At 40.0% G+C, this 23,034-nt stretch overlaps 1 protein-coding gene across 1 annotated transcript in view; it reads left to right on the forward strand.

Moving 5' to 3' along the window:
• LOC132869646 (deleted in malignant brain tumors 1 protein-like) overlaps positions 1 to 19,546 on the forward strand; it is a 364,570-nt gene extending 345,024 nt beyond the window's left edge. Inside the window, exons 27-41 of the mRNA XM_060902938.1 lie at positions 2,351 to 2,667; positions 6,760 to 7,069; positions 7,184 to 7,498; positions 7,583 to 7,903; positions 8,092 to 8,421; positions 8,644 to 8,981; positions 9,181 to 9,214; positions 9,675 to 9,977; positions 10,195 to 10,248; positions 10,356 to 10,493; positions 10,660 to 10,758; positions 16,174 to 16,260; positions 18,657 to 18,719; positions 18,819 to 18,881; positions 19,431 to 19,546. Coding sequence (XP_060758921.1) covers positions 2,351 to 2,667; positions 6,760 to 7,069; positions 7,184 to 7,498; positions 7,583 to 7,903; positions 8,092 to 8,421; positions 8,644 to 8,981; positions 9,181 to 9,214; positions 9,675 to 9,977; positions 10,195 to 10,248; positions 10,356 to 10,493; positions 10,660 to 10,758; positions 16,174 to 16,260; positions 18,657 to 18,719; positions 18,819 to 18,881; positions 19,431 to 19,546 — 2,888 coding nt within the window. The remainder of the gene's footprint in view (positions 1 to 2,350; positions 2,668 to 6,759; positions 7,070 to 7,183; positions 7,499 to 7,582; positions 7,904 to 8,091; positions 8,422 to 8,643; positions 8,982 to 9,180; positions 9,215 to 9,674; positions 9,978 to 10,194; positions 10,249 to 10,355; positions 10,494 to 10,659; positions 10,759 to 16,173; positions 16,261 to 18,656; positions 18,720 to 18,818; positions 18,882 to 19,430) is intronic.
• Positions 19,547 to 23,034: the final 3,488 nt, after the last annotated feature.

Consider the following 23,034-nt stretch of genomic DNA (forward strand, 5'->3'; position numbering starts at 1 on the left):
GGATGATATTGCTCCATTCAAAATCAAAAGAGTCAATGATAAGCAGAAAGCACCATGGAAGCAGTACCCGGCTGTTAAACTGCTAAAGAGAGAATGTAGAAAGACTGAAAGAAAATGGCGCAAATCTAAACTTCACATCCATTATCAAATCCATAAAGAGATGCTTTGTAATTATAATTATGAAATTCGTAAAGCAAGACAGTCTTTCTTCTCCAACATCATCAACAGGAATATGAACAATGCCCGTGTGCTATTTTCAACAGTAGAGAAGCTAACTAATCCCCCACCACAATTAGCACCTGAACTTCTCTCAGTTAATAAATGCAATGAGTTTGCATCCTTCTTCAAAGGTAAAATTGGTAAAATACGGCAGAATATTGCTCATAAAATATCTCAGTTGCAAAAAATTGAAAAACTGCAATCACCAATGACACAGATAGATAACTTCAACACAATGTCAGAATTTTGTTTAATTGATTATGAGACTCTTGAAAAAAACTGTACAAAATCTCAGTTCCTCAACATCTGAATTGGACATTCTGCCTACCAACTTTTTTAAGTCTGTTCTTCATCTTATAATTACAGATGTGCTTCAAATTATAAATACATCCCTAGAGACTGGCATTGTTCCTGTGTCCCTGAAAAAAGCTGTTGTAAAGCCCCTACTTAAAAAAAAATAATCTGGATCCTTCAGTATTAAATAACTACAGGCCAATATCAAATTTACCATTCATTGGGAAAATCCTTGAAAAAATTGTCTTCAATCAATTAACTGTCTTCTTGATATCAAACAGCCGTTTTGATAATTTTCAGTCAGGTTTTCGTGCCAATCATAGCACTGAAACAGTGCTGATTAAAGTTATAAATGACATACGTCTTAATACTGATGCAGGCAAAACATCGGTCCTGGTATTACTGGACCTCAGTGCAGCTTTTGATACTGTTGATCACAACATACTGCTATATCGACTTGAACACTGGGTTGGATTGACTGGTAAAGTTATCAATTGATTAAATTCATATTTAAAAGATAGAAGCTTCTTTGTTACCATGGGAAATTGTACCTCAACGTCAATGTCCTTGACCTGTGGTGTCCCCCAGGGGTCGATTCTTGGACCATTACTTTTCAACCTTTATATGCTCCCACTTGGGCAAATTATCAATAACAATTCAATTTTGTATCACTGCAATGCAGATGACACCCAAATTTATTTTGCTTTATCACCTAATGATTATGCCCCCCCTTGAATGTCTCTACCAGTGTATCGATCAAATCAACAACTGGATGTCACAAAATTTTCTTCAGCTGAACACAGATAAAACAGAAGTAATTCTATTTGGAAAAAAAGATGAAAGACTCAGGATTACCACTATTCTTGACACAAAAGGGATTAAAACTAAAGAAATGGTTAAAAATCTTGGTGTTTTCATTGACAGCGAGCTAAACTTTGACAGTCACATGAAAGCAATCACTAAAACGACATTTTATCACCTAAAAAACATTTCCAAACTAAGAGGACTTATGTCAAAAAATGATCTGGAAAAACTGATACATGCCTTCATCTCTAGTAGGGTTGATTACTGCAATGGCCTTTTCACAGGCCTGCCAAAAAAGACCATCAAACGACTTCAGCTGGTTCAAAATGCAGCGGCTAGGGTTCTCACATGAACAAAAAGAACAGAGCACATTACTCCAATTCTAAGGTCCCTTCACTGGCTTCCAGTAAGCTACAGAATTGACTTTAAAGCATTGCTGATGGTGTACAAATCTCTAAATGGTACAGGGCCCAATTACCTCTCTGATATGTTGCAGTGGCCTAACCCAATCAGATCTACCAGATCGCAACAGAAAAATTTACTATTAAAACCAGTTGTTAAAACAAAGTATGGTGAAGCAGCTTTTAGCTACTATGCAGTACAGCTATGGAACCAATTGCCAGAGGACATTAAAAATGCACCTGCTGTTGGCAGCTTCAAATCTAGGTTAAAGACCAAGCTGTTTTCAGGTGCTTTCTGTTAAATAATTAATATTGTCTTCTTTACATGTTTTATAATCTTTACTTTTACAGTCTCTGCATGTTTCAAATTTTACTTAAGTTTTATTCTATTTTATTCTGCTGGGTTTTTTTTCTTATTCTCCCCCTATTTGAACTTCTACTTCATTTTATTATTTTATTTCTACTATTGTTTAATTCTTATTATATTTCTTCCCATTTCTTTTATGTAATTTTATTCTCTATTGTTTACTGTTTTGCTTTTACTTCTGTAAAGCACATTGAACTGCCACTGTGTATGAAATGTGCTATATAAATAAACTTGCCTTGCCTCTCTCTCTCTCTCTCTCTCTCAGGCAGTGTGAGGCTGGTGAATGGTGGAAGTCGCTGTGCTGGGAGAGTGGAGGTTCTTCATGATGGTCAGTGGGGAACAGTGTGTCATTATGGCTGGGATATGAGAGAAGCTGCAGTGGTGTGTAGAGAGCTGCGCTGTGGGGAGCCTGTAAATGTTCGGTATTTTGCTCACTTTGGACGAGGATCCGGACCAATCTGGATGGATGGTGTGAACTGTATAGGATCAGAGTCGACACTGAAGAGCTGTACATCAAGAGAGTTGGGGAAAAATAACTGTAATCATGGTGAAGATGCTGGACTCACCTGCTCAGGTAAATTGGTTTTAATCTTAACATTTAAAATATATGCTCAAAAATATATTTATTACCACAATCAATATTTAAGTTCTATAAAATAAATGTTGATCATAATAGACCGCGCTGTCGGGGTCCGGTGTAAAGTCCACTTTGATGAACATGACAGTGTGTTGGACGCAGCGTCACTGCAATCTGCTGTAAAATCAGCTTTAGAGGAATTGCACACTGTATGAACATTTTACTACTACTGATAATAATAATAATAATAATAATAATAATAATGTTGGGCGGCACGGTGGTGTAGTGGTTAGTGCTGTCGCCTCACAGCAAGAAGGTCCTGGTTCGAGCCCCGTGGCCGGTGAGGGCCTTTCTGTGTGGAGTTTGCATGTTCTCCCCGTGTCCATGTGGGTTTCCTCCGGGTGCTCCGGTTTCCCCCACAGTCCAAAGACATGCAGGTTAGGTTAACTGGTGACTCTAAATTGACCGTAGGTGTGAATGTGAGTGTGAATGGTTGTCTGTGTCTATGTGTCAGCCCTGTGATGACCTGGCGACTTGTCCAGGGTGTACCCCGCCTTTCGCCCGTAGTCAGCTGGGATAGGCTCCAGCTCGCCTGCAACCCTGTAGAACAGGATAAAGCGGCTACAGATAATGAGATGAGATAATAATGTTGGGATATTAGAGGCAGATGACATAAAGCACAGCCACATTAGAAAGGCAATATCTAATGTGTAGTTGAGAAGGATATGAAGGATACGAAAGTCAGAACTGAATGGTGGAAACGTGATGAAGGCGATCAATTTAAGGGCAGTTTCAGTGGGAAGGTTTGGTGCAGGAATTATCAGTTGGACCAAAGAAGAGCTCAGGAAATTGGACCAGAAAACGAGAAAGCTGTTCACCATTAACAGAACACTTCACCCACAGGGGGATGACGATAGATTTTATGTGAAATGATAAGTGGTGGATGAGGTTTATTAAGTGTAGAGGACTGTGTAAACATTGAAGTAGGTCATTTATACAAGTTTGTTGAAGTAACTACCAAAAGGTTACTTCATTTTGTAGCAGAATGAAAAAAATTTTGGATGACGGGGTGAGAAAGCAAAGTACAGCTGAAGAAAGAATGAGCAGATATAGAAACAAGACACTGCATGGACAATTTATGAAGGGACCGGAGGAAGTGAGAGATTAGGATTTGTGGAACTGGTTAAATAGACGTACCATAAAGAAAGAAATGGAAGGACTCTTAACTGCTGCACAAGATCAAGCATTCTCAACCAACAGCATCAAGAACAGAGTGGACAAGGAGAATGTGTCCCTGATGTGCCGATTTTGTGGAGAAAGAGAAAAGACAATTTGTCATCTAACAGCAGAATGAAAGAAACTTACACAAACAGAAAACAAAATGTGGAGACAAGATAAGGTTGGACAAGTCATTCACTGGAAGCTCTGTCAGAAGTTCAGTGGTATAAGTGGTATGACCACACTCCGGAATGGCTCATGGAAAATGATGAAGTGAAAATACTGTGGGACCTCAGGGTTCAAACAGGCCATCATCTTCAACATAACAGACCTGATATGGTCGTATTGGAGAAGGAGGAGAGAACGTGAAATGTAATCGACATAGCATGCCCCTTTGACACACGAGTGTTGGAAAAGGATCATGAGAAAATTAAAAAATATCAAGACCTTAAAAGAGTGATTGGGAAGATCTGGAAGTGCAGGAGAGTAAATGCAGGACCAGTTGTTATTGGAGCACTTGGGAAAATCACTCAGAACTTCAAGGCATCGATAAACAAAATTGGACTGAATGACAGCACTGCGTTGCTTCAGAAAGCTCACTTGTTGGGAACAGCAAAGATTTTAAGAAAGTCACTCGACACCTAAGGATATAGGCTAAAGCTCGATGTCTAGATTACAAAAAAACACATTTTCAGCTTACCATGTGAATTGCTAAAATAATAATAATAATAATAATAATAATAATATCTCAGGTGACCTCTGGTGGGATCACAACCCTGAGGGTAATAAGCTCTGCCTTAAACATTCACACTCTGCTTTTCTTTGATTTCGATGAAACAACAGAGAACTCTGATTATGTTTTGTGATTATTACATTACATTCTGCTCAGTGAGATTCTGTTCAGTTTCTTTGACAAATTAGAAGACATTTTAAATTATATTTAAATCTCCACATCAGTATTCAGACCTGCAATGTCACAACTGTCTTATTTTCAGGGTGGAGTTTATCTAAAACAGAGGCGTGTCTCAGTTGCGTGCATTTCTGATGTTGAACTTAAACACATGTTTCTTGCGTGATATCAGCCTGAGTGAGGAGCAGTGCCTCCAGCGCCACCATCTGACAGTTTGCTGGAACAACAATGCCATGCTGACATTTATATTCATGCTGTAAATTCACTCAAACACACGATGGAGCATCATTCAAGGACAATATTCAAGACATAAATATGATGGTATTAATTGATTAACAATATTCACACTTATAGTGCACAAAAAGTTTTTTTCACATGGAAGATGTTGGAGGAGACACGTGAATAAGAAATATTGCTTATCTGGAGGAGTGAAGATTTTATGGGCAAAATTATAAATGAACTTAAAGTGTCTCTGTAAGTGTATCAGACGAGCGCTCGGTCAGATTATCCTTCACACTGTGATTATGTTTTCTGACCAGGAGAGCAGATGGAATTAACACAGACATCATGTTTTATTCATTTGAAGAATTAAAATTCCAATCTAAAGCATGAAAAAATTGACTACAATAGAACATGATGTTCTGGATCAGGGCCTATTTTATAAGCTGGAGAACAACGAGTGTGGAAGCCATATAATTAAATTAATAGTACGATTCAGGCATCAAAATCTTATCAGTATGATCGACTCAGTCAGTGTTCGCCATCTCATTCCTATATCATCATATTAGTCTTTTTATTTTTAAACTGTTTCTTGCTTTTATGTTCCATCGTGTTACATTTGACAGGAAATGTAAAAAGTACGATTTTCAGTCCCAAATATTTTGTGAATTTAATGATGTGTTAATAAAATGATGATATTAAATGTGAATAATATAAAGGAAGAACACATAAAACTGCCTGAAGCAGCTGTGTAACCCGACTCTGAATATGAGGAACTCTCCCTGCTGACATTCTGATGGGACTTTTGGACTTCACTGGTTCTGAATCTGGCCCACTGGGATTGTTGTGACTCTTCAACACTATTTCTGTCACTTTAATGTTCATTCTGACTTCATCACTTTAAATATCTGTGTGTTACTGTAGGAAATGATCCTGAGAACGATGATGACGCTGTTCCAGCTGATCAGAGGACAGTTATAGTGACAGGTATGATAATAATGTGACATTTTTGTAATCTCCATAATGAACACATTCATAAATAACATCAAAGTGGAAAACTGTCATTGATTTAATTAATTTTGACAGAGAAAATACCAGAGTCCTGTGATACTGCTGTTACCAATAGTACACAAGGATTATATCACAGAAAGAAAGAAAGAAAGAAAGAAAGAAAGAAAGAAAGAAAGAAAGAAAGAAAGAAAGAAAATTTTCACTTTTCTATCTGTGGGTCTTTCTCTTTTTTTGCATACTGACTCCATGGTTCTGTCCACCTCTCAGACGGTGTGAGGTTGGTGAATGGTGAAAGTCGCTGTGCTGGGAGAGTGGAGGTTCTTCAGGATGGTCAGTGGGGAACAGTGTGTGGTTCTGCCTGGGATGTGAAAGATGCTGCAGTGGTGTGTAGAGAGCTGCGCTGTGGGGAGCCTGTAGATCTGCGGTATTGGGCTGAGTTTGGAGAAGGATCAGGACCAATCTGGATACACGATTTGTACTGCAGAGGATCAGAGTCAACACTGAAAAACTGTAGCTCACAAGGGGAACATGCCTGTGATCATGTGATTGATGCTGGAGTCGTCTGTTCAGGTAAACTTCTGTACTTGTGAAAAAAATATATAATATCAGTCCAATATTGGAATTAGATTTTAGATTTTATGTAAATTTAAAGTATTTTGCAACTCCATTGGAATGATTTATTGATATTTTAACAGAAAATGTGTACAATTTTTACACAATGAAATAAAACCCAGGTCAGGGATTGAGACTCTCTGCTGGTCCTCACCGGTGCTCTGGGAGAGTTGAGGTGTTCCATGGAGGTTCCTGGTCCACAGTGTGTGATGCTGACTTTGACCAGCAGGATGCAGAGGTTGTGTGCAGAGAGCTGGGCTGTGGGATTCCTGTGGAGGTGCTGGGATCAGCTGCTTTTGGCCGAGGGGAGGGTCAGGTGTGGACAGAGGAGCTTCAGTGTAGAGGAAACGAATCTGAGATTTACTTCTGTCCAACATCATCTTCACTCAAACACTCAACCTGCTCCCATGACAACGATGTGGGATTAAAATGTTCTGGTTAAGTATCATGATTTAACTTCTGTTTAAATAGAGACCACAAACCTGTCAATCAAACTTTAAGGTGCCTTTGTTAATTTTCCTCTTTCACCGAGCTCTCGGCTGTTTGTTCAGGTCACACAGGGGCGCGGCTGGTGAACGGACCGGACTCCTGTTCCGGTCGAGTGGAGCTCCAGTACCTCAGTGAGTGGGGCACAGTTTGTGCTGTAAGCTGGGATATGAGAGCTGCAGATGTTCTCTGTGCACAGCTGGATTGTGGGAGTGCTGTGGCTGTGGTGGAGGTCGAATGGTTTGGGGAGGGGCGTGACCCCATCTGGGCTGATGTGTTTGATTGTCAGGGGAATGAGACACACCTCTCACAATGTGGCGTCTCATCATGGAGTCGAGCTGCCTGCTCTCATCAAAACGATGCTGGAGTCATCTGTAATGGTGAGATATTAACGTCATGTACACCACGTTAGTGAATAAAGTCAGTGTTCATTAGAATATTTAAACCATGTTCTTCTGCTTCAGGATCATCCGTGGCGTTTCATGAGGGGCGAGTGCAGTTGTCTGGAGGGAGCGAGTGTCATGGGGAGGTGGAGATTTATTTCAGGCAGGACTGGAGGAGAGTTCTCCTGGACTTGTGGAGTCTGTCTGAGGCGTCTGTGCTCTGCAGACAGCAGGGCTGTGGCTCCGTGCTGAACTACCGCTCCTCTCCATCCACCACTGAACACAAACACATGTGTGTAACGGGTTTCAGCTGCTCTGGGACTGAAGCTCATCTGGGGAACTGCAGCAGAGCACAAAATGTCAACTGCAGCTCCGGGGAACAGCTGTACATCACCTGCTCAGGTAAGCAGTACAACACCGACCAATGAGCAGTGATTAACAACAGGAATCAATGTTTTATCATTCTAAAGTGTTCTATTAAATATGCAGAAAAATCAAATAGTCTACAGAGGTATATTAATATTAAGTAATTTATGAAATAAAGAAAAGTTAAATCACTTGGTCTTTCCTTATTTTGGGCCATACTGCAGGTATCTTTGACTCCGCCCACAGCTCCATCAGGCTGGTTGGTTCTGGTGGAGACTGTGCAGGAAGGCTGGAGGTTTTCCACAGCGGCTCGTGGGGGACAGTGTGTGATGACTCGTGGGATATTGAGGATGCGCAGGTGGTGTGCAGACAGCTGCAGTGTGGAGAGGCCCTCAGTACCCACATACCAGCCTGGTTTGGTCCTGGAACTGGGTCCATATGGCTGAATGAGGTGGAGTGTGAGGGGAACGAGACGTCCCTGTGGAACTGCAGATTTCAGCGGTGTGAAGAGGGTGAATGTGGACACCAGGAGGACGTAGGAGTCGTGTGCTCAGGTACAGTGTGATGACTGAGATTAAACCTGTTAAATATGGACATGTCTGTGTTTCAAAACTCAGCTCCAAAGTTCCTGAAATTCAACATGAGAGTAAGGAGCTGTTTATAAATGTCATCCATGTTGAATATCTTTTTACAGAAAGATAATATTACACATCTTTAACTGAGTCAATAAAACAGGATTTTTACAAATGAAGCCAAAGTCGTTCTTCTTCCAGCAGAGTTTAAAGAGATCCGACTCACGGAGGGCTGTGAGGGGAATCTGGAAGTGTTCTACAATGGAACCTGGGGTAATGTGTGTCACAATCAGATGGATGATGAGACAGTAAACATGGTGTGTCAAGAGCTGAACTGTGGAAGACGTGGCAGTCTGTCAAACACTGCAGCGAGAGTAAAATCTGCTCCGAACTGGCTGGATTATCTGAAGTGTAGGAAACACGACTCTAATCTGTGGCAGTGTCCATCTTCACCCTGGGGACAGAACCGCTGTGATAATGGTGATGAGGTGGTTCATATTACCTGTACAGGTGGGTGGATTCAGACTTTTCTGCTTCTGTCCGTTGCCATAAACTGCAGTGTTTCATTGTGAATAGTGTATAACTAATGTTGCTGAAATATAAAGTGTATTTGGTAAAAAATCCTGTGGAAAGTCTGAGGAAAGTCTGCTCTGAGAGATAAACCTGCATGTGAAACCTTTTCATTAATGCATGGATTTTATTCCTGCAGATGATGGAAAGTCTCTCCATCCACGAGAAAAGTGCTCTTCATTTCCCTCTCAGAAACATTGCTCAAGTAAGGATGGATAAGGAAAAGCTTTTTGTACTGTTCTTCATTTGCATTTGTTAGTGACAGAAGATTTTTCCTCATGTGTTTATAAAATCATTTTCTGAGGACTTGAATGGATTTCCTCATAGAACCATCCTGAGGGCATCAGTCTTCCTCACACTTCATGAAAATTCAACCAACAGAAATCAAATCAGGAAACAGAACCCAAAGCTGATCTTACTGCTTTACATGATTTCATTCAGCAGCAATTCATTCCTTTATTTATGAATAACACATCAAAGTAAACACCTGGATATGGAGTTAGTATGAGATTCTTTTTCAGAAGACCTCAGAAAGTGTTTTTGGTAAACGAGCCCATGTTGAGTGTAATATAAGGTTGTATTATCATTGTGTTGTAGTGAGCTGTGTGACTGGAGCTGTTCTTCAGCGTAGGTGTGTTTCCTCATGTGTGATGTGTGTGATGTAGAGCGCTGGTCTCTCAGGCTGAGGGGAGATAAGGGAAGCTGCTCTGGGGGGTTGGAGGTGTATCATAATGCTACATGGGGCTCCGTTTGTGATGATCAGTGGAACATCAGGAACGCTCAGGTGGTGTGCAGACAGCTGGGCTGTGGGTCGGCGCTGAGAGCTGAGAGGAATGTTACTGGTCCTGGTGAAGGGACGATCTGGCTGAACAGAGTGAAGTGTCGAGGGGATGAGATTCACCTGTGGGACTGTCATCATGCCCTGAAGAACCACACTGACTGCTCTCATGCTGGAGTCACCTGTGCAGGTCAGAGGGGTGCACTAACTTTTCAGCTTTCTGTCTCTGCTCATTACACTTTTCTCCCAGTGTTAAAACTTGCTGACTTTTATTTATAATCTTCGATGTAATCTTGAAAGCTCAGATCTGAAACAGTAATTCGCTCATCAGCATCTCATAAACCTTACTGAGTGAGAGTTTATTTTTATTGGAGGATAGAATTTTTCTTTTCTTTTTGTAAATACAGACATATCCACTGTGTCCACAGTGAGACCCACCACCACCACCACCACCACATCAGGTCTGTATATTTGTTCCAGTACAATAATTGCTACTGTTCAGTACTTTTTCTAAATATTTATGATTACAGTGTCGTATCGAGATCCTCTTCTGTGTTTTTGACTTCAGTAAGAGCCACTCAAACTCCTCCATCAGCTGGAGCTCCATCCAGCCCTCCACTGGTTCTCTTTGTGTTGGGAACGCTGCTCTTCCTGGCCTTAGTGCTTCTGCTGCTCCTGTTTTACCAGAACAGAGCGCTCAGGAGAGGTACAACACATTCACACATTTTCTTTTCTCTACAACACCAACTCTATTATTGTATTATATTATTTACAATCTCACACTTTATTCAAAATTGGTATTCAGAATTATTCACAAATACAAACTCATTATTATTATTATTATTATTATTATTATTATTATTTACTTCCAGATGTCTCTAAGACGAGGTGTAAGACTCAGCCTGAGGCAGTCTATGAGGAGATCAACCACAGATCCATCACTAGAAGAATCAGGAGCTCCACTCAAAGAGGTGAGTGAGATGTGAACTGATCTCCATCACACTGAGGGCCCGGTCCCACAACACCCATAACTATAACTCTACCTATAACTCCAACTCTGACTCTCCCTCTGCCTGAGTTTAGTTCCAGTCTGGAGCAGAAACACCACAACTATAATCCCCACGATAATATCGCTTGGTCCTGACCCTCCCCTTACAGAAAAAACACATGAACTTCACATGTGATTTTTCACATGTGAAAAATGTGGAAAATGTGTTTTACACATGGGAAACATGTTATTTGCACATGGGAAACGTGGTTTTGGCCCAATTTTATGTGAATCACATGTGGGAATGTTTTACACATGTGCTCTACATGGTAACATGTTACAAAATCTGATACCATGTATTCCACATGTTACCACATATGGTAACATGTGATCACATGTGAAATACATGGGAAATTCATATGTTTTTTTTCTGTAAGGGTCAGAGAAATAAATATTCATGATTGTTGGTTTAAACAATGAGCTGATTGGTCAGATGTTTGATGGGATCAGGTCCAGGCCTGGAAACATCGCTCTAGAATCAGCGATACGGATAAACCCAGGCCTGGGCTATAGGGATCCATATCACGCTGGTGTGAGCACCGACCACATACACTGCAGGGGACCCAGTTATTTATAGTTACAGTTAGAGTTATTGTGGGAGCGGCCCTTCAAACAATATTTCCCCCCAAATCCAGTGAGATTTGTTTCTTTACAACTATAGATGAAATTCTTCCGGATTTACCCAGAAATCCGGATATTTGACAAAATTCTTGAAAATCTCCAGTTTTCCGAATGGAGAAATTTATTTTTCGGATTTTTGGCGTCCCTAGACGGGGTGTAATATTTTGCATCATCCTTGCATGGGCGCGGTCCTTAAATAGCCCAAACATAGTTCATTCATTAAAGACACGTGTTCTTTGTTAACGGCGCGCGTGCCGGAGCTCGTTAGGCGCGAGCGCCCAAGACACGCCTTCAGGTGCATGAGCTAAGGTGCGCAGGACTGACACCGTTCTGTGCAAGCGCAACACAATCGCACTAGAAAGCATGTTCAAGCTGTCAGTGTAGCTGCAGTCTTTTTAGTTGCGAATTACATGTATTTCCTCGTGTTAATAATTCGCCATGTCAAAACAAGTGCAACTTTCCTCCTTCTTTTGACGTGAAGAGAGGTAAGCAAGTTATTATATATATTTTTTTCCATCAAAGTTGCATTTTGTGGTTTTGAAGCTAAGTTTTAGTGCCGTTTCTAGAACACAACATCAAGAAAACGTGGAAGAAACAGCAATAATGGAAGAGCCGGTTTCTAAGCTGCTTAAAACTAGCAGTGGGAATGTATTTTTTGTTACATAATGCACTCAGGCTGCCAGTCAGTGTGTGACACACACACACACACACCCTACGCCCCTGATTTATATGAGAAATTTGGTGTGTTTAAATTTACAGACAATACGAACTAATGTAAACAATTGGCTTCAACTCGCATGAATCTGAATTGGAAATTTTTAGTTCACTTTAGCTTCTGAAAATGCACAACTCTACTAAAAGATTGATAAACGAGGCTCAACGTCCCCAACATTGAAATCTGAAAGCTTTAGAAACTCTAACAGACCTTTACTTTTTAACAGGACTGTTTTGGGATTTTGCTGAGTTTACCTTCAACTGTCTGATTTTTTTCAAAGTAATGAACTGTGTAGCAGGAAAATCACTGTGTTTTCTAAATGTACTCCTGAAAATTACTAATTAACTCGGGGAATTAAATTAGATATTTTTGACATGTTAATCATTAATGTACATGAAAGAAAAAGCCTTAAAAGTTATCACTTGTTTTAGTGAAAATAAGTACTAAAATGCACTAGAATGCAGGTTTTTGCGTGTTATGTTATTAAAATTGTTTCGGAGGACAGTGCCCCCCCCCCAGTTCGACTTTCAAAAGTTCACAATTTTTTTTTTTTTTTGCTCCACTTTCATCTCTATTACAACAAATCAATAAAAATGAATAAAAATGAGTGTGTGTGAGAGGAAGTGTGCAGTTGGAGTCCATGTGGTGTCGAGACAGAATTCTGCTGATAAACATCTATTAAAGCTTCTGATTTAGTGCAAGTGTGTGTGTGCTTATGTTCTTTCCTGAGCCCTCAACCCCCCTCTCTACCTGTGTGTGTAAACTTTCCTGTACCCCCCCCCCCCCATGTGTTCCTGTACAGGTGCATTACTCTCTCCCTCCCTGTGTGTGTGTGTGTGTGTGTGTGTGTGTGTGTGTGTGTGTGTGTGTGTGTGTGTGTGTGATTTACCAAAAATGAATAAAAATAAGTGTGTGTGAGAGGAAGTGTGCAGTTGGAGTCCATGTGGTGTCGTGACAGAATTCTGCTGATAAACATCTATTAAAGCTTCTGATTTGCTGCGTTTGAACGTCGAGTCGAGTCAAATTTATTTATAAAGCAAATTTAAAAAGAACAGCAGTTGAGCAAAGTGCTGTACAATCATCACAACACACACCATAAAACACCACAATAACACACAAACACCAAGTTAAGAGACAAATCACACCATCAAATAATAATAATAATAATAATAATAATAATAATAATAATAATCTGAAAATGTCACTGATAATTTCAAATCTTCATCTGTTTCAAAAGTAAACAGACAATGTTAATGTTAACAGTCTTGGACCATTTGCTTCGCACCGAGCAACATTCACCTCGCGGCTCACTCCAGACAGTTCCCCCTACACACACACACACATACACACACACACACACACACACACACAGAGTTGTGTAAAGTGACTCTTCTTACGATGCATTTACACTCCATCCAATCTACACTTTCACTGCACTGTTCACCAGTTACACTTTTTAAAAGCCTGACGATGATTTCTCTTCTTACACACTGACACACAAATCTCATCCACTTCTCTTTTTAAACACAACTTTCCTCTTCTGGATCATTTTATACAAACTCCATCTGTTTGTGTTTTATTTCCATTACAATCTGCACTGAAGATTGTGTTTACTCCCTAAAGTATCTGTCCATGGAAACAGCTGACGCAATTAGTGCATTAAAAACTGAACATCACCGACCCGACCTCGCAAAGGAGCTCAAAGGGCAAATCTGACAGTTGGTTCAGGGAGAATGGGTGTATATTTGGAGTCGTTTACTGTCACATGTTCTCAGCCAAAAACTTTATTTCATGGTGAAAATGACATTTTTGTCTCTTTTGATAGTTTTTCAGACTTTAGAGCTGAAAATATCAGAGAAACCTGTGATTTGACAGAATGAACAGAAAGAGCAGATGTAAATTATACACAGTGAAAAATACATTTAATTTTAGTCGAGGTCATAGTTTCAGGTAAAAGTGGAGAAAACACCGACACAAAGTTTTCAGGGATAACCATCACACTGGGGAATTTCTGTCATTTTTATCTCCAGCATTTGATAAAATATATCAGTTTGTCAATAATCTACAAAAGAATCTGCACTAAAGAAAAAATACAAGGTCATTGTCTGTAAATATGAAACTATTTTTATGATTTTATGAAAAAAGTACAGTCGGAAACAGAAAATGACCTTTTTGACCTCTCACAGTAGGTCAAAGGTCAGATTTGACACTTGATTCTGGTAGAACGGGTCGGTGTTTGGGGTCGTTTACTGGAACATATTAGAAGCCAAAATCAATATTTCATGGTGAAATGGCGATAGTGACCATTTTTGCGAGCGCCAAAATACATTAAATTCAAATTTTTCAAAAACTGATAAAGAATTCTCAACCAAAGAAGAACCTGCACTGGTCCAGAGCAAATCATAACTTTTGGCACCATTGGTGTTTATGAACATGTTGTGGTTTTGGCTGTTTAGGAAACAAACCGTTTTCAACCGCAGTCCAGAACGCGTCACTTTCCACTTGACTGGTGTCAAAGCTTTTTGTGCAGGAAATGAGCTCATCATTTATTTACATAAAATCCAGGGGGAAATCCTTATAGCTTTAAGAGATACTGGAATAAATGAAATGACATTTTCAACATAAAACACATAAAATGTGCTCTGTGACCTTGAAAAATAGGTCAAGGTCACTCATCTAGGATCAGTGAGTTTCCGTTGTCTGTGGCTACCAGCAGTTAAAATTTCATCCAAAACCAAAAACTTTTGGAAGAAAACAATAAACATCACCAAAAATACCAATCCAACAGTAAGAGTTTGGGGGCGACAACTGCAAAGGCACCATCTCCCCTGGGCTTCAACCTTGATTTTGGGATGCGACACCCAAAGCAACCGGTCAGTGACCTGAGTGACCTTGATGGGACGTGTGGCTGTAAAAGGTCAGAGAGAAAGGGTGGAGCTCGCCCATTTAATGAGTTGTTTTTGGAAAATAAAAATGGATCCTAAACCGTACAGGGAGTCGGTGAAGGAAGGCCAGTACAGGACAAGTAAGAGCTGAAGGCCTCCAGAGCAGGAGCTTTAATGCCCACACAGTGCTCCAGGCAGGAGATGAGGATGCTGTGGTCTACTGTGTCGAATGCAGCTGTGAGATGGAAAAGCATCAGAACGGCAGAATCCCTGGAGTCAGTAGCCAATAAAAGAGTCAAACTTTTAAAAGGGCAGATTCAGTGCTGTGAAGGACTTTAAAACCAGACTGGAACACCTCAAGAATGCCATGTGTGTCTAAAAAAGATTGCAATTGTAAGAGCACAACCTTCTCCAGAATTTTTGAAAGCCAGTTTAGAAATTGGTGTAAAATCGGAGAGGACTGCGGAGTCCAGATGAGGTTTTGTGATCAGTGGTTGCATTACTGCAGGATTCAAATGTACTCGAACAACACCTGAGGAGAGACTGCTGTTCATAACCATTTGGATGTTTGGGCCAATAGTTTCCAAAATCTCTTGAAAAAGGCGAGGGGGGACAACATCTGTGGGACAAGCTGAAGATTTCATCTGACCAATAATTTCCTTTCAGAGAGAAAGAGACACAGGCTCAAAGTGGGTAAAAGCAGCAGAGCGAGTGACAGTGATAGACGGCTCATAAGAAGGGGGTGAGATGATGCTCTAAGGCTCGCAATCTTGTCCACAAAGAAGTGGAGGAATTTTTCACAGGTTTCTGGGGAAACATCAGGACGAGCAGATTGGGGGGAATTAAGAACAGTGTTAATGGCACTAAAAAGAACGTGAGCTTTATGACAGTTATTTCAAATAATATCAGAAAAATATTTTGTCTTTTCAGCTTTGACAATTTTCTGGTATCTGCACCAGCTGTCCTTTAAAATCTCAAAACACACCTGCAACTCGTCTTTTTTCTGCCTGTGTTCAGCTCTCCTGTGAATGTTTTCCTGTACAGGTGCATCTCTCTCTCTCTCTCTCTCTCTCTCTCTCTCTCTGTGTGTGTGTGTGTGTGTGTGTGTGTGTCTCATGATCGTGCTGCTCTCCTCTAACAGGAAGTCTCCTCTCTGAAGAACAGCATTCTGGGTATGAGCATGTGGATGATGAGCTTCTCTCAGGTAAAAAAGCCCAGAGTGTGAGTTTGTCGAACTCCATGAACTGAACGAGATTAGAATTGCAATTAAAAATCAGAAATGACTAAACGTGTCCTTTCTGAGACGTGATTATGATGTATTGTATCGAAGAATTACAGTAACTCCAGTGTTTTAATGCTGACACGACATCTCACAATCAACCTGATCTTACTTTAAGCTTCTGAAATCCCTCTTATCAAATTGATCAAAGCTTCTTTGGATGAGGATTTTATTGAGTATAAATGTGTTTAAAAACCCCAAACAAACAAATGGTTCTTTTTACAGTCAAGTCTGGGATCGGAGAAAAGGTGGAGTATTATGATGATGTCATCGACACCAGTGACTTCATAAGTGGGTGCAGTTGTGAACTGATCCCATAAATTTAGTGACTTGACATGAAACCATGAGGTCAGAATGTGATGGAGCTGTTTGTACAGACCCTCTGCTTTTATTTCATTTACAGTGGTGCTTGAAAGTTTGTGAACCCTTTAGAATTTTCTATATTTCTGCATAAATATGACCTAAAACATCATCAGATTTTCACACAAGTCCTAAAAGTAGATAAAGAGAACCCAGTTAAACAAATGAGACAAAAATATGATACTTGGTCATTTATTTATTGAGGAAAATGATCCAATATTACATATCTGTGATTGGCAAAACTATGTGAACCTCTAGGATTAGCAGTTAATTTGAAGGTGAAATTAGAGTCGGGTGTTTTCAATCAATGGGATGACAATCAGGTGTGAGTGGGCACCCTGTATTATTTAAAGAAAAGGGATCTATCAAAGTCTGATCTTCACAACACATGTTTGTGGAAGTGTATCATGGCACGAACAAAGGAGATTTCTGAGGACCTCAGAAAAAGCATTGTTGTTGCTCATCAGGCTAGAAAAGGTTACAAAACCATCTCTAAAGAGTTTGGACTCCACCAATCCACAGTCAGACAGATTGTGTACAAATGGAGGAAATTCAAGAGCATTATTACCCTCCCTAGGAGTGGTCAACCAACAAAGATCACTTCAAGAGCAAGGCATGTAATAGTTGGCGAGGTCACAAAGGACCCCAGGGAAACTTCTAAGCAACTGAAGGTTTCTCTCACATTGGCTAATGTTAATGTTCATGAGTCCACCATTAGGAGAACACTGAACAACAATGGTGTGCATGGCAGGGTTGCAAGGAGAAAGCCACTGCTCTCCAAAAAGAACATTTCTGATTGTCTGCAGTTTGCTAAAGATCACGAGGACAAGCCAGAAGGCTATTGGAAAAATGTTTTGTGGACAGAGGAGACCAAAATAGAACTTTTTGATTTGAATGAGAAGCGTTATGTTTGGAGAAAGGAAACCACTGCATTCCAGCCTAAGAACCTTATCCCATCTGTGAAACATGGTGGTGGTAGTATCATGGTTTGGGCCTGTTTTGCTGCATCTGGGCCAGGACGGCTTGCCATCATTGATGGAACAATGAATTCTGAATTATACCAGCAAATACTAAAAGAAAATGTCAGGACATCTGTCCATGAACTAAATCTCAAGAAAAGGTGGGTCATGCAGCAAGACAACGACCCGAAGCACACAAGTCGTTCTACCAAAGAATGGTTAAAGAAGAATAAAGTTAATGTTTTGGAATGGCTAATTCAAAGTCCTGACCTTAATCCAATCGAAATGTTGTGGAAGGACCTGAAGCGAGCAGTTCATGTGAGGAAACCCACCAACATCCCAGAGTTGAAGCTGTTCTGTATGGAGGAATGGGCTCAAATTCCTCCAAGCCGGTGTGCAGGACTGATCAACAGTTACCAGAAACACTTAGTTGCAGTTATTGTTGCACAAGGGGGTCTCACCAGGTACTGAAAGCAAAGGTTCACATACTTTTGCTACTCACAGATACGGTATGTAGTATTGGATCATTTTCCTCAATAAATAAATGACATTTTCCTCAATAAATAAATGACCAAGTATAATATTTTTGTCTCATTTCTTTAACTGGATTCTCTATATCTACTTTTAGGACTGGTGTGAAAATCTGATGATGTTTTAGGTCATATTTATGCAGAAATATAGAAAATTCTAAAGGGTTCACAAACTTTCAAGCACCACTGTAGGTGATAAAGGAAGAGTCAAGCCACCAGAGGACTATAATGATGCCGTCACTGCTGGACCGATCCCTGATAACGTGGAGGGTGTGGTTCTGTTTGGGGATTTGCTTTAGAAAGCAGTAGAAATTAAACACACACTGCACATCAGTTTGTTTCTTGCTTTGTGTGTCGTGACATTTTTGACATGTATATGGTGTCATTTTGCATTGTGTCATCAAATACACAGTGTACAAACTGCCACTTCAGTAAACTTTAACTCTCTTTAAATATCTGTGTTTTGGTGTAGAGGATGAAGCGGAGAATTATGATGACGCCATTCCAGCTGATCAGAAGTCAGTTATACTGACAGGTATGATAATAATGTGACAGTGTCGCATCCACAAGCATCCACACCATCATTAATGACATTCATGTGGATTTAATAGCTTTTATCTCCACATTCTGACAGAGGACGTGTCCAAGAACTACGATGATGCGGTTACCATGGAAACAAACCCAAACATCGTCACAGGTCAGATTTTATCTGGAAATGAACAAAAAAAGAAAAGAAAAGCTGCTGAGGGAACCACTGTTTGTAGCTGCTATGACATCAGTGAGCAAAGGAACAAACTTATTTTTCCAAAGATATACAACATTATCTGTAACTATAAATGGATGAAAAGTACAAGATCTAATTCTTTACTCAGTGAAAAACTGCAATTGTTGGCAAATTCCCATGGTCTAAGAGGAATAAACCACTTGGGGACATGCTGTTGTAGGTAAATGATCAACGTTAGGGTGGTAGCAGTAACTCAGCTTCATCACACCACCCTGTAACTCAGTATTTTACTAGAACAGCAACACACACAGTGGTTTATTACTGATTCATTGATTTCGTCAGGAGACGGTCCAGAAGATTATGATGAAGCTGAACTGATAAATCTCCTTTTTTCTCTTTTTTACTGATAGAATATTAAAGACATTCCCACATTGTGCATCACTGACTGTATTTTTAAGGTTTACATCACAATTAATACAATACACAGGATCTATTAAAGAGGTCAGTGCATTTATTTTACAGAATATGATGACGTGGAGGAGAAATCTCAGAAAGACAGGGACCATGTGACTGAGACACGCCACCAAAGGCCTTTTCTCAGGAAATTACATTTCAACTTTTATAAACACAAAAAATGATTTTATTATCCTTCCAACAATGTCATGTTTCCTGAACTGTGTTCATTTTCCCCGAGTTATTAGAAAATAGAGGAGGAGAGTTAAATCACCTTTCATATTCCCTAATGCAATGTCTCCATCTTTTCTTTTACAACACTTTTAATGCTATAAGTCAGCTTCAATATCACTGACACACCACACCTCATTTATCTCACCAATTATTTCAGCTCAACTCATATAATATTCATCTTCATCTTTTACATTTATCAACCTGTTATTCACTCTTTTACAAATGTCTTAGTAACTATAAGCCACTTGGCAAAAGAACACAAATCTTTGGATTCCTTAAAACAATGTATGTTTTTACATTTTTAAAGACACATTTACCTTTATGTTCAATGCTGTGCTTTTAACTGTAAAACATCTCATTGAGACGGATTCGAGAATTCCTTTATGAAATATTCAGACCATGACGTGCTAATTAGATCGCTTGCTATATTGCGTTTTTGTTGTCATTTTTATTCGGTAGCTGGCAATGTTACAAGCCAGATATAGTCTATGCAAGCATCATAAATATATATACAGGTTTCATTACGTATTCTCAGATTTTCATTTTAAATTCTCAGGTTTGTTTCCTTATTCTCAGGATTTTGTTTTATATTCTCAGTTTTCATTGAATATTCTCAGATGTTTGTTTTATAATCTCAGCTTTAATTCAATATTCTCACTTTTTAAATGAGTGATGGCCAGTTCATTTTAATATTACATCTTCATCAACAATATACAAGTTAATGTGACTTTTTATCTTTCCACAATGAGAACAAGTCAATATTTTACATTCTGGAGAGTTTTATTGGCTCTTTTTCATATTGTGTAACAATCATCTATTTTTATCCATTCAATGAAATAAAAGTGCTTTGATTATTTTGAGTATAATGTGACGATGTGTGTTGGAGTTGAGTGAGCGGCTCTTGTAGTGATGAATCTGTGATCGATGCCCTTATAGAACATCTCAGGCAGTAAAAAATAAATCGATATTTATCGACTGATCAGAAGGTTGTGAGTTCAAATCCCAGCACCACGTTGAGCTCGACCCTTAACCCTCGGCATCTCCACTGTATCATAAAAGCTTCAGCTAAATGAATAAATGTAAACACACACACACACGTTAGTCTTCCTGTCCTTCTGAGGACCTTCCACTGACATCATTATTAATGCACTTAATTAATGCTGTGACTGCAGCTGAACCGAAGCCCAACCTCAACCTCAGGAATGAAAAGGACACGTTTTGGATCTTTGATTTATTTATTGTTCAAACAACAACACTTTCCTTATGGGGACCATCGACTTCTGATGTGACAGAAGTTGATGAAGTGCTGCTGTGATTTGATTTGGACTGAAACCCGGCTGAAGCCCGTGATGCCCGATTTTATTTTTATTATGATCTTTTGTTTTCTATAATATTTAGGTTTTGCCAATAATCTCATCTCATCTCATTATCTCTAGCTGCTTTATCCTGTTCTACAGGGTTGCAGGCAAGCTGGAGCCTATCCCAGCTGACTACGGGCGAAAGGCGGGGTACACCCTGGACAAGTCGCCAGGTCATCACAGGGCTGACACATAGACAACCATTCACACCCACATTCACACCTACGGTCAATTTAGAGTCACCAGTTAACCTAACCTGCATGTCTTTGGACTGTGGGGGAAACCGGAGCACCCGGAGGAAACCCACGCGGACACGGGGAGAACATGCAAACTCCGCACAGAAAGGCCCTCGCCGGCCACGGGGCTCGAACCCAGACCTTCTTGCTGTGAGGCGACAGCGCTAACCACTACACCACCGTGCCGCCATTTTGCCAATAATAATAATAATAATCCAGCAGCATCCTAACAGTGCCCTCAGCAGGTCAGTTCAGAGAAAAACACATTTCACTCAACAGTAATCTCAGGTTGGAAGCGCTTTACTGCCATCTAGTGGAGGGAAAAATTGTCTTGTTATTAATGATAACACTAATAATTTATTTTTAGTTATTAATGTGTATGAATCTGAAACATGTATCGAGTCTCTGTGTGTGCTGTAAAAATATCTTATAATTTATTTCAAAGCATTTCAGAGTCTCAATTCTCTAGCAATAAAAATCATGATGTGAGCAAATAATAAATTATAACAATAAAAGCAAATGTAAATTAGTGTTTTCATGTTTTAAATATTATGAAAACAATTTAACTGAAATGAAGATTAGTATTCAAATCGTAAGTAATAATAATAATAATAATAATAATAATAATGTTGTAAAAGTGTCAGTCAACACAGGCCCACAACTTCCAGAGACTTGAGATACTCAGGGCGGATCTCATCCACCCCGGTGCCTTGCCATCGAGGAGCTTGCAAATCACCTCAGTGACTTTGGCTTGTGTAATGGATGAGTCCACCACTGAGTCCACAATAGGGGACACTGGTGATCCCATGGTGCATCCATGCTTCTGTCTGTAGAAACTTTCATTAAACTGGAAATAAGTGGTATAAGAAATAAGTGCACCCTGCTTGACCTCTGCCTGACTACCACTTATTTCCAGTTTAATGAAAGTTTCTACAGACAGAAGCATGGATGCACCATGGGATCACCAGTGTCCCCTATTGTGGCCAATTTATACATGGAGGAAGTGGAACATATAGCTTTGACCACTTTTGCAGGAGTTGCTCCCAGCCATTGGTTTAGATACGTGGATGATACCTGGGTTAAAATCAAAATCCAGGAGGTGGAAGCTTTCTCGAAACACATCAATGCAGTGGAGAGCAACATCAACTTCACTTGGGAGGATGTCAGTGGGAATAATCTAGCCTTCTTGGATTGTGATGTACACATTAGACAAGACAGAAGCCTTAGTATCGAGGTCTACCGGAAACCCACACACACAGACCAGTACCTACTTTTTGACTCTCACCACCCACTGGAACATAAATTGGGGGTCATTAGGACCTTGCAACACAGGGCTCAGAACATTCCTACAACATTAGAGGGAAAAGAGAAGGAGCAGAATCATATCAAGAAAGCACTTCAGAATTGTGGTTATCCCAAATGGACTTTCCTAAAGAGCAGAAAAAGGAACATAACTGACAAGGATGATAACAGGAACAAACGCAAGAACATTGTCATTCCCTACATTTCTGGTCTATCCGAGAAACTCAGGAGGATCTTCTACAAACACAACATTCCGGTACATTTCAGACCCAGTAACACCCTGAAGCAGAAACTGGTCCACCCTAAGGACAGAATACCCAGACACAAACAGGACAACGTAGTGTATGCAATTCAGTGCAGTGATAATTGCACGGATTCGTATATTGGGGAGACAAAACAACCGCTATACAGGCGTTTGGCCCAACACAGGAGAGCCAGCTCCTCAGGCCAGGACTCGGCTGTCTACATTCATCTTAACAACAAAGGACACTCATTTCAGGATTGTAACGTATGCATTTTAGCCAGAGAGGATCGTTGGTATGA

The sequence above is a fragment of the Neoarius graeffei genome, chromosome 21 (genome assembly GCF_027579695.1).
Source record: "Neoarius graeffei isolate fNeoGra1 chromosome 21, fNeoGra1.pri, whole genome shotgun sequence".
NCBI classification, from domain to species: domain Eukaryota; kingdom Metazoa; phylum Chordata; class Actinopteri; order Siluriformes; family Ariidae; genus Neoarius; species Neoarius graeffei.